Source organism: Musca vetustissima, unplaced genomic scaffold (assembly GCF_032173495.1).
Source record: "Musca vetustissima isolate MV318-11 ecotype Yass unplaced genomic scaffold, APGP_CSIRO_Mvet_v1 utg54640, whole genome shotgun sequence".
NCBI classification, from domain to species: domain Eukaryota; kingdom Metazoa; phylum Arthropoda; class Insecta; order Diptera; family Muscidae; genus Musca; species Musca vetustissima.
This window is the reverse complement of record NW_026888994.1, coordinates 46102-59197: the sequence shown is the minus strand read 5'-3', so window position 1 is coordinate 59197 and position 13096 is coordinate 46102. Positions and strand designations below refer to the sequence as shown.

Sequence of the window (13096 nt, the reverse complement as noted above, 5' to 3'; positions counted from 1 at the left end):
GAATCATCTCTTGTGTGGTGTAAGGCATTCATAAAGTCGAGTTTTGTCCTTTCATTGTTGTGGCTACAGCGTCATAGACATATTTCTTCTGTATTAGAATGAAACATAAGGCGAAATATATTAAAAATAAGAAATAAAAAATCCATCTCATCTTAAAATCGAAATCAATATTACCCATTATGCCATATGTCACACAATTCCGACCAAATGTTCCATATAGATTATGAATTTGTAAACACCCACAGCAGGACAATGGTTCTGTTAACAATGATGTAATCATAAACAATACTAATTATGTGGTAGATATAATAACCATGGGTGTCCGTCCGATCCCCTTCCATTGTTGTTTGTTGAATAATACACGCAAAAAGAAATCCTTTCTTATGGCATGACATTAAGCACTTGTGCAACACACCTCCATTGGTTCCACCTCCAGGGCAATCTCAATGACTCTTTTTTTGTTTCCTACAGAATTCCAAAGAAAATTTTCGGATTTTCATTAGAAAAGCGCCGTTGAGTCTTTTCGTGGTTGGTTTATTATGGATGTCCTCCTTTGAATGTACCTGTGTGCGTGTGTGTGTGGTTCACAATGCCCAGACTTGCTGTGCTTGTTGTCAAAATGTGTTAAAATGTCTCCTGTTCGAAGGTGTGTTAATACCTTTGTCCGCCTTGGACAAAAAATACAATGGCATGAAAAGGAAATCTATATTGTGACCTTATACTAATGCCACTCGGTGTCCTTTGTAATCATATATTTTTTGTTTTTTTTATTCTTGGTTCTCATAGCATAATTGTCTCTTTTTCATATTTTATTGTTATCTAATTAGTCGCATGTCATATTGTTAGGCCGGGCCTTTGTTGTGGTCCGTATCCTATTGCTTTCTTTCTCTTTCATTCGTTTGACACTCCCGAATGTTTTGTAACTTGTTCATGCTCTTGAGTCGTCGCATTTGTTTGATATTTTCTTTGTTTTGTCTAAATTCTTTGTAGTTGCGATTGTCATTTCCACTGTCACTGGATTAGTCCGGTTGTCAACGCGTTTATGCGGTTTTTTATATTTATGACATTGTATTGCGTTTTTTTCTTCTTTTTCTCATAATTCGTTATGATCTGTAAATTTTGCTATTGTAGTCTTTGTATAGCAATTGCAATTGGTATTGATTTGGAATTGTTGTGTGAAAAATCTGATTATAAATTTAGAAACAGAAAAATAGGGTATACAAAGGAACAACTCTTGTGTCCGATAATATGCATGTGTTAAGCAGTTAGTAAACATCAGATAATGTAATCGGTTAATTTAATAACTGGTGACAACTTGGAGACATCTATTGGCAAGAACAGCTCTTGATTATTTGGTTTAAACCAACCTTGAAGTTACAGTATTTTTTGCAAGTAATTACTGGAGCACTTTATTCTGCAACACGTCAAATGGTTTATTGAGGAAAGCAAAATCCTCAGAGACAGCCAGTTTGGATTTTGAGTAAAACATTTGACAATCAATGCACTGGTAGCATTTTCCACAAATTTCACCGAAAGCTTCAATCTGAAGGACGGAGCCATTGCTATTGGTTTCGACTGAGCAGAGCTTTTGGCACTCTGACAGCAAGGCATTCCTTTTAAGATGCAATCGCTCAGATTCGATCAAGAAATGGGGTTAAGTCCCCATCCCCCTCATTGTTGGAAAATGTGTGTGGGTGATTTTCAAGGGCAAACTCAAGTCAGACATATTGTCAGCCCAAATGTAAAGGATTAAAATGTGGAAGAGAAATATATTGGCATCATGCGTAGAAATGAGGCCAACACTGGATATCAATGCAAAGCAATCGACTTCAATCGGATCTATGTCTACATTATGAAATATGCCCTTAATTTGCTGATGATCACTGACAATATCCGAAACTATTTTTAGTATGACAAATATCATTGCAAAAAAATCTAAACCGTTTTCGTCACAACTTTATGACTAAACTAAATATGGTACCTCTCAATCGGACAACCTTTGGATATTTAGTGCATCCTTTAGAAGAAATCGGGCGACAAATATAAAACACCTTGAAATATTCACCGGATACCCCACAAAATACACATATTCTTGATCAGAAAAAAATTCTATGCCGATTTATACATGTTCGTCAAACTGTCTGTCCGTTTGTTAAAATTACTATAGAGATCGCAATATTTAAGATACAACTCAAAGAATGTTTGGTATTGCCAATGGCATATATTGGGGATTTAGGACACATTTTTCAGCCGAATTGGTTGTAATTATACCCTACACAACAATGTTGTCAGGGTATTATAGTTATGTGCTGCCCCAAGAGTTTGTAACGCCGCGAAATATTGGTCCTAGACCCACCTTTAAGTATACCGATCTCGACAAGCTGAATTGATACAGGCCACAGTTATGGACCAATCTTCACGAAATTTTGCATGTAGGATGGGTTCTGGCCAATGAATGTTTTTGGTAAAGATCGGTTAAGATGAAATGGGCCAGATACTTAATTTTTGTCGGTTTTTCTGGTCGTTCCAGAGGCCGCAATTATGGCCCAAACATCGCAAATTTTTGCATGGAGAAGGGGATCGGGCCCAAGAATAAGCATGCCTGTTTTGATAAAGATCGGTCAATATCTAGCGGGTCAAATGGACCCTGACTTTTATGTGAGAAATGACAAAATTTGTATTCTATAGCGTATATATTTACTCCTGAAGGACATAGACCCGAGAAGTTGATAGTATATCCTAGAGGATTGGTTGACCTTTAAATTGATATTGTCGGATGTGCTCAGATATGGGAGTTATGCATAATAAGGTAAATGTGACTATGTGCATAGTATTACTATTACTCCATTAGAGGACGGTAATGTCGCGCTGATCGTTTTGAAATTGTAAAAGAAGATCCGATCATGGTCAAGGACGACGCCTATAGTTTTCGGTGAAGTTGAGATTTCATTCAGGGGGTGCAATTAATGAAAAACTTTAATTTTGTCAGATTTTCTGCGCGCTCTTGAGGTAATTGTTATATGCTGAACATCGCATATTTTACAAGGTGAAGGGGATGTGACCAAATACTTAGAGCGGCTGTTTAGATGATGATCGGTCAATATTCCGAGGGTCAAATCAACCAAAACCTAAAGTGACCAGTTTTTTTTTATTTTATGGCGTAAAAATTCACTTCAAGAAAAAAATGGAAAATATGCCAGGGTTAGAAAGTGGAGCTGGTGACCTTTTCGGAATTTTAGGGAATTAGCTATAGTGTGGTATTTTGAGTTCTTATTGAATAACACATATCCGTACAAACTTTTTTAGGATATACTCAACATGACGGTACTTCACAAATGTCAGTATTTTAAGGAAAGTGGACAGGTTTTTTGACATTGTGCGTCAAATCTCACTAGTAAAAATTATCAACATTGACCCGCCTTTTAGGATAGCTAACATATCATACATTATACGGTATTTTGGCTATTATAAGCCCAATTTTTCTATCGCATTGGCTGTAATTTGGTATTTAGGGTTCTCATAGTTTAATATTGTACATCTTCCTACCAAAAATGTGGGTCCGTTTTTATCATAGCCCTCATTAACGATACATACCCCAAACCAGTGAGCGGAGCAGTATAGTCGGACGGGGCCGACCATACGATACCCTACACAACTTCCATGAAAATCTAACTTTTTGTGGTTCTATATTCTGAGATTGGGCAATATTTTTCGATATTTGCACACTTTTGACTGGCTAGAGGTCAAAAAATGTTACTAATAATCAGTAAAGCCCCTATAATTATTTGTCCAGGTTCTCTTTACAGTATGTTGTGTTGTTATGTTCGGCTTTCGACTCGAAAAGTACAAATAATTAAGATTTCGGTCCAGTTGATCCGATAAATTATTATCTGATCCGATAAATTATTATCATTTTAGGAGTTGTCCTTGACCACTACTGGAACCTCATGGAACATTTCAAAGCGATCAGCGCTATATTTCCGCCCTCCAGTGTGGTAATAGGTTACTAAATAATATATCAATACGTAAGCACCTGTAAATATTTAAGTGTAACTCCCGCATCCGAGTACCTACGACCATAAAATTGGTATCAATTTAAAGGTCAACCACTCCTCTTGGATATACTATCAACCTCTCGGGTCTATGTCCTTCAGTGGTAAATATATACGCTATAGAATACAATTTTTGTCATTTTTCACACAAAAGTTAGGGTCCATTTGACCCGTTAAATATTGACCGATCTTTATCAAAAGAGACATGCTTATTCTTTGGCCCGATCCCCTTCTCCATGCAAAAATTCGAGGTGTTTGGGCCATAATTGCGGCCTCTGGTGCGACCAAAAAAACCGACAAAAATAAAGTTTTTGGTCCATTTCATCCCCGAAACATTAACCGATCTTTTCCAAAAACAATAGGGGTCTTCATTGGCCAGAACCCATCCTACATGCAAAATTTCGTGAAGATTGGTCCATAACTGTGGCCTGTATCGTGTTTACAAATTATAATGGACAGACGGACGGACGGACGGACGGACGGACATACATGTCTAGATCGACTCAGCTAGTCGAGATATGACGATCGGTATACTTAAAGGTGGGTCTACGACCAATATTTCGCGGCGTTACAAACTTTTGGGGCTGCACAAAGCTATAATACCCTGACAACATAGTTGTGTAGGGTATAAATATTCGGTTATATCCGAATTGGCTGATATTTTGGTACTGAAGGTTCTAAATTGGTAACATTTTTAACATACCCCCCTTATATCGATATCCACGTTTTTCATTTGAAATGGCTGTTGTTTAGTATTTTGAATTCACCAAAGGCGGCACATATTTCTGTCGGGAATTGCCAATATTGGCCCACTTTTTGGGATACACCCCATATAATAGTATCCTTATTATCCGATATTTTGGAGAATTTGAAATGTTGACCTCATGGTGGAGGCTATAAAAGTTTCGGTGTGACCGATTTAAACAACGCGTCGTTTTTACTTGGTAGCAGTAAATTATTTTTATTAATTCAAATCACAAACACTTTAAATAATTATTTCATTTTTCTTTGGTATCTTTAAAATATTGATCGGTAGGTATGGTTCCTAAAATCTTATTAAGTACAGCCAAGGACACTTTAGCATTGGCTTTTTCAAAGTACGGTTGAATTTCATTAAGCATCAACGACCAATTCTCATTGATGGTATCAGTAAAGGCATCGGCAAATGTTTGGTCACCATTGAAGAGAGTAGAATTTTTGAAATACATTTTCATACTCGGTGTTTGTTGTGTGGCATAAAATGAAGTGGCTTTCAAGTAACTTTGATTATCCTTTACCGTGGGCACCAGATTGACATCAATCAGCGTGGTGGTATTAAACATATGAACCTCTAAATCAGCATCACCTTCAACATTAAATATTAGCATTTTTCCCTTCAGATGACAATGGGCTCGTAAAGATAATTGTGGATTCCACACCTTAATTGCTAAATGTGCTGGTTTTATTAAATCCTCTGTAATACCCTTAACAGAGAGGCATTCGATTTTTGTGTAGTTATACAGTAGAATATCCTTCATGTAAATATTTAAATTGAAATTTTCATTTCCATGAGTTTTAACATTTATTTTGCCCAAATTTATGGGTTCCATGTTGGGTATATCCAGTTCAGGTATGCCGTTGGGATAGGTGTGAAAAAAATCGACGACACTTTTTCGGTGACATAGTTCGTCCTTGGGTGTGCAGGCTTTTAAAAATGCTAGAACAAAAAGAAAAGTTGTAAATAAGAATGCAAATATTTAATTGTGAAAATTCCATCTTACGCCACTCGAATGCTGTCCCATAATTGGTAAGTAGTCCACATGATATTGCGACTAACAAATAATACGAATTTAAACCTCTCATACTGGCTTCAAGTACTGTTATAAATCGATTTAAACTTGTATTTTTACTTTTATAGTTGCGGAATTGATTTTGTCATGCCTTATTGAATCGGTTTACATATCTAGGCTATAATTAAAAATGAAAATGTTTTTTAATGTCGTCAGGGTTAATTTCCCATAGACAACAATGTTGTGTTATTTATTTGGAGAAAGTATTCTCAGTTATGTAACATTGCGGAATGTGAACCAAGATCAAGATTTAATAGTTATTTTAGCAGTGTAATTATATTGGAATTACATAGTGTATAGTTAATTATAATGTCATTGTGTTACGAAATTTGTTCAATAAGTATTGCGAACCCAGTTCATGATGTCGCAAATGTGCTCCAGACGGCTATAAGTGACAAAGAGTTGTTCATTGCTACTATACACAAGATATTTGGTATTGAAAATGGTAGCCCCCATGTAACGGGTAGGACAAGGTAGCGCATTAGGCTACTTAAAATAATCGATATTGATACACTATTTAGGATAACCCCCATACATGAGTATGACCCAACATTCGGTATTGCGAAACTATTGGCCAAATTTTTCAAAATAATCAACTGTAGTTTGGTATTTTGAGTTCTCGCTGGGTAGAAAATCTTTCTACTAAAAATTATAAATATTGATCCACTTTTTAGAGTAGCCCCATCACAATACTACATCCCATAATTTGCTGTAATTTTCCATTTAGAATTCTCAGTAAGTAGAAAATCTCGCTATCAACCAGTAAAAACAATGTTAAATTCGGCTCGGACGAACTTTTTATACCACTATTAGGATGACAATGAAAATATATAAAATGAATGGGGGCTCATAAGAGAAAACTCATGTTATGTTAGGACCTTGAACATACCAAACCAGTAAGGAAAGTAGTAAAGTCGGACTGGGCCGACTATATGATACCCTTCACCACTTTGGGTATGTTGTACATATGTATCCTCACAATTGCATGTCACTGTTTCCTCGAAGGAACATGCTCATGCCTTTCTGCAACCTATGATAAATTTAATTTCTTTCGGGCAGATTTAGAGTAGTCTGCGTACCATGGGACAAATTTATGGAAAACGATTTATAGCAAAATTGATACACGCTATTCAGTACTCCGCACTGTTAAAAAATTTTATTTCAATCAGACGCCCGATCGGAATACATATGGAAGCTATGGCTGCATCTGTACCAATTTCAACGAAACGCAATAACGTCATTCAAGTCTCAATTTGATACATTGTGCAAAATTTGGTGTTAATCGAACAAACGTTAGGAGTTTGGTGCACTATTTATGTGAAATCGGACGAATACATATCGATATGTTGGACCTATATCGAAATATGAACCGATTTTCCCGAAACCTCATTCTAGACTCATTCCTAGAATGATTCTAGACTCAATTCATTACTCTATGCCACATTTCGTGCAACTCGAAGGCCATATAGGGACTTTGGTGCACCATTTACATAAAATCGGACGAAAATATATATGGGAGCTATATCTAAAACTAAACCGATTTTCCCGAAACATAACACAAATCATTCTAGACTTCATTCAGTACGCAATGCCAAATTTCGTGCAAATCCAAGGATATACAGGGACTTTGGACCACTTACATAAAATCGAACGAAAATATATATGGGACCTATATCAAAACTTGAACCAATATTCCCAAAACGTACCACTCATCATTTCTGACTTAATTCAGTACGCTATGCTAAATTTCCTTCAAATCGAAGAATATATAGGGTCTTTGGTGCACCATTTACATAAAATCGGACGAAAATATATATGGGAGGGTCTTTGGTGCACCATTTACATAAAATCGGACGAAAATATATATGGGAGCTATACCTAAATCTTAACCAATTTTCACGAAGCTTCGCACACATCATTCTAGACTCAATTCAGTACGCTATGCCAAATTTCGTGCAAATCGAATGATTTATAGGGACATTGGTGCGCCATTTACATAAAATCGGATGATAATATATATGGGAGCTATATTTATATCTGGACCGATTTTCACAAAACTTAGCACGCATCGTTCTAGACTTAGTTCAGTACGCTGTGCCAAATTTCATGCAAATCGAATGATGTATAGGGACATTGGTGCACTATTTACATTAAATCGGACGAAAGTATATATGGGAGCTATATCTAAATCTGAACCGATTTTCACGAAGCTTCGCACACATCATTCTGGACTCAATTCAGTACGCTATACCAAATTTCGTGCAAATCGTATGGCTTATAGGGACATTGGTGCACCATTAATATAAAATCGGATGATAATGTATATGGGAGCTATATCTAAATCTGGACCGATTTTCACAAAACATAGCACGCATCGTTCTAGGCTTAATTCAGTACGCTATGCCAAATCTCGTGCAAATAGAATGATATATAGGGACATTTGTGCACCATTTACTGAAAATCGGACGAAACTATATATGAGAGCTATATCTAAATCTGAACCGAATTTCACGAAACTTTTCACTCGTCCCTATAGATTTAATTTAGTACGATATGCGAAATTTGGTGTACATCGATAGATATATAGGTACTTTGGTACGGACAAAAATATATATGCGAGCTATATCTAAATCTGAACCGATTTTTCCCAATTTCAATAGGGTTCCCAATTTTCATAGATGAGCTGTGCCAAATTTTTTTACAATTTGACATGCACAGACGGACGGACATGCATAAATCAACTCAGAAAAATGATGATTGAAATTCTCAAAATATTAGCTTGGGGGGGAAAAATCCGATGTTATCGGATAAATTACCAAATTTGACCGGCATGTTAGCAGTCGTAACATCACCCACGAGTTAAAACTGGTCAATAAAACTGTTTTAAGGGGACCTTCCCCATTCTCGGTGTCAAAAAATGTTTTGATTTAATTCGAATCTACTCTAATTCCAGAATGTCCCTACAAAATTTCAAGTGAAAATCTCAAGCCCATTTATTGTGTCAGCATCAAGTGACAGCAAGAGTGATTCTCAAACTTTAAACACATTTTTCTCGAAGCTGAGTTTTACGAATGGCGGACAAAAAATGGTGGACTCAAAAACTAATAATCCAATCGATTTTAAATATTGATGTGCCTAATTTTTTGAGAAGTTTTTACCCATTAAGAAACGGGAATGTCAGTTTATAGTCACTTCGGTTGAAAAATGCATATATGCCCACGAAATCATCAGACATGGACTTATATTGAAACTAATTATATTGTTTATACACTTGTTATTTTGGTGTTGAATTTTTCAGCAGAATACTTGTAATAAAACAAGGTCTCTTAGATACCTGATACCTAAAGTGCCACATTATAGCCACATAGGTCGAAAAATGCCCGCAGCACCATCAAAATTCTCAAAATAACTAAATATTTATATGTAGAGAATGTGGTCCTAAGATTCATAATAAAAGTTACCTCAACGTACCTCAACCTTTTCAATAAAATATTTTATGAAAACTTCTCGCAAAATGTATTAAATTCAAAAATTTTAAATGTTCTCACTTTAAATTTTGTTAAATAAAAATTACAATTTAATTTTGTATATAACAAATGTTATCGATTTTTTCAATAACCACCATTGCAAAATTTGCTGGAATTTTTACGAAACCCTCTCACTTTTGAAGACTAATAGAAAAATGTTCATCACAAAAAAGTGTTTAATAAATTGTTATATTCATACACACACACATACTAATACAACATTTTAAAAATATAGACGATTATATACATATTCTATTTAATATCTATGCATGCATGTGTATGTGCGAATTTAAATGTATATAAATTATGATGCCATGAAAATATTTGCAATAGAAAATTTTAGCACTAAACTGAAAAGGAAGTTCACGGTTTTATTGGCGAAAGGAGAGACGGCAGACAGGCGGACAGGCGAGTGACTGACACACAGCAGACAATCAGGAGAATAGATAGATGGATATATAGACAGACAGACAAGGGCAGACAAACAAAACGTTTTCATTTTTAGTTAGTTAGTTTGTTGTTCTTGTTGTTTTTCATTCCAGCCCGTTGTACTTTTGCGGGATATGCTGACTAGAATGAGTAATTTTTGGCGTTTTCGTTTTTTTTTTTGCGGAGTTAAGTACATAAAGTATGTTCAAATGAATGAATGAATGCCGGCTTCTACTACTAGTATATACGTATATATTTCGATGCGAAAAACGTTTTCGTAGACATTTTGCGGATAGACAAAGTTTTTCCTGGAACATAAACAAAACAGTTTAATGAACGCAAAAATATGTACGAACCAGGATGGCTTAGAGGGAGGGATAAGATGGAAGCTGTAGACATTGGAACAGAAATTAGTTACCACCACAAGATGAACAACAATACAATATAATAATAACTGAAGCTGAAACTGAGCAACAACAGCAGAAATCACCAAGGAACAATAACCCAAAAATTATGATGAAATATGATAAGAGTATGATGACGTAAATATAAGCCGTTGGCGGTGAAATTGTTTGTTCGAAAGGGTTAAGGTCGAATAAGTATGGATGACAATATTGGAGGATGATGAAAAGCAAAAAATCAATAAGTTCGAGGGTGTTTCATTCATTGGGGGGCCTTATTTGTCAACGTAACAAAGTAGATAAAAGAACTGGACGAATTTTTTACTCTCTTCCTTAGACCCTATTTGAGACCATATTAAGTACATATTATTGATGTGGAGAAGGGATATTAACCATGACTGCCTGTTAAAATAACTCTAATTTCCAAAGAAATCGAGATACAAAAGTTGTCGGTATAGGTTTAGTTATACCCTCCACCATAAGGTGGATAGTATATTAAATTTGTCATTCCGTTTGCAACACCTCGAAATATTCACCGCAGAGCCTATAAAGTATATATTCTTGAAAAGAATAGAATTCGATGTCGATTTACGCATTCCCTTCTGTCCGTCTGTTGAAATGACGATAGAGATCGGAATATTTCAAGTACAGACGATTTTGCATTATTACGCCGCAAAATATTGGTCCTAGACCCACCGTTTATAATATCGATCGTTATATCTCGACTAGCTGAGCTAATCTAGACATGTGTGTCCATCCGTATTTCCATTATAACGATACAGGCCACAGTTATGCACCAATTGTCAAGAATTTTGAATATAGATCGGGTTATGGCCAAAGAAGGTCCCTATGGTTTCTGGCAATGATCGACTAATATTTAGGGTTTGAAATGTACCAAATACGTTATTTTCGTCTGTTTTTCTGGTCGCTCCTAAAGACACAATTATGACCGGAAAATTACACATTTTTACACTAAAAAGGGTATCTGACCATAGAAAAAAATAAAACTTGGGAGAGGGGAACTTTATGGAATTATTTACAGTAATCTACCTTTACTGATATTATTTAGTACAATCGATATCGTACATAACGACTCCGTTTATAACGACATATCAGTTATAACGACTGTATCTAAAGTTCACAAAAAATAAACGAGATAGACACATGGTTCCTTTTGAGAATATGCATAGAATCACTTTCTAAGTCGATTTATGCATGTCCGTCCGTCTGTCTGTTGATGTTAAATTGTAAACAAAGTACAGGTCGCATTTTTAATCCGATTTGGCTGAAATTTGGTACAGCTCATTTATTTGGCCCATGGAAGAACCCTATTGGAATTGGGAAAAATCGGTTCAGATTTAGATATAGCTCCCATATATATTTTTGTCCGATTTTTGGTAAATGGTGCACCAAAGACCCTGAAAATCTTTCGATTTGCACGAATTTTGGCATAGCGTACTGAATTATGTCCAGAATGATGTGTGCCAAGTTTCGAGAAAATCGGTTCAGATTTAGATATAGCTCCCATATATAGTTTCGTCCGATTTAGGGTAAATGGTGCACCAAATCTTTCGATTTGCATGAAATTTGGCATAGAGTACTGAATTAGGTCCAGAATGATGTGTGCCAAGTTTCGAGAAAATCGGTTCAGATTTAGATATAGCTCCCATATATAGTTTCGTCCGATTTAAGGTAAATGGTGCACCAAAGTCCCTATATATCTTTCGATTTGTACGAAATTTGGCATAACGTACTGAATTGAGCCTAGAATGATATCTGCCAAGTTTCATGAAAATCGGCCCAGATTTAGATATAGCTTCCATATATAGTTTCGTCCGATTTCATGTAAATGGTAAACCAAAGTCCCTATATATCTTCCCATTTGCACGAAATTTGGCATGACGTATTGAATTGAGCCTAGAGCGATGTCTGCCAAGTTTCGTGAAAATCGGTTCAGATCTAGATATATATTTTTTCGTCCGATTTAATTTAAATAATGTGCCAAAGTTCTTATGTTGCATAACGTACTGAATTTAGTCCAGAATTTTGTGTGCCAAGTTTCGTAAAAATCGGTTGAGATTTAGATATAGCTGATATGAAGTAATTGACGCACCAAGAAACCAATATATGGCTGATAGGAACTAAACGTACCGAAATTAGTATAACTTAACCTGTGACAAGTTTCGTTGAAATCGTTTCATATTTGGGTATAGCTTCCATATATATTTTCGTCCGATTTTAAGTAAATTGTACATCAAACTCCTCATGTTTGTCAGATTGACATCAAATTTTGCACAACGTACAAAATTGAGCCTAGAAAATAACGTAGTTATTTTCTAGAAGTCGATTTGTTTGAAGTCGATTTTCATACTTTTGTCCCAAACGAATGACATGTTTATGTACCCTTCTAAATAGTTTTATTTATTTAGTTTCACACTTCTTGATAGATCTAGTCCGATTCACATTTAGATAAATATCACATATTTTATTTCATCCAATTTCATGTTAATAATTTTATATGCGGACTATATCCGCATATAAAGTTATTTTGATATAGTCCCCAAATTTTCGGTATTCTAAATTTTGCGGATTGTCCCATCGAAGTGGCTTTAATTTAACATTCCGTTATCTTCGAGGGTAAAGAAGAATATGAGAAAATATTTGCAGCAAAAATTTGGAACAGGTCTATATTTAGGCATAGGCCCCTTATAAAGGTCATGTCCATGTTTATTAATTTTAACGTTTAAGTCGCATTTCTCCATGGAATACCGAAATTTCCTTTCAATCCAACCTGAATAGTATAAACTACATACTAAAAAACAATTTACAACGGTTTTCTACATATAGAAATCCAAGAG

The 13096-nt window shown here is 35.4% G+C and overlaps 1 protein-coding gene across 1 annotated transcript; it reads right to left on the bottom strand.

The window, feature by feature from the left end:
* Positions 1-5050: 5050 nt before the first annotated feature.
* LOC133336764 (circadian clock-controlled protein daywake-like) lies at positions 5051-10312 on the bottom strand (the record flags this gene model as incomplete). The annotated part of the gene is made up of 3 exons (XM_061545047.1): positions 5051-5515; positions 10109-10145; positions 10194-10312. Coding segments are annotated over 3 exons (621 nt in total), but the record flags the coding sequence as incomplete, so codon positions are not given.
* Between the last annotated feature and the right edge of the window lie 2784 nt (positions 10313-13096).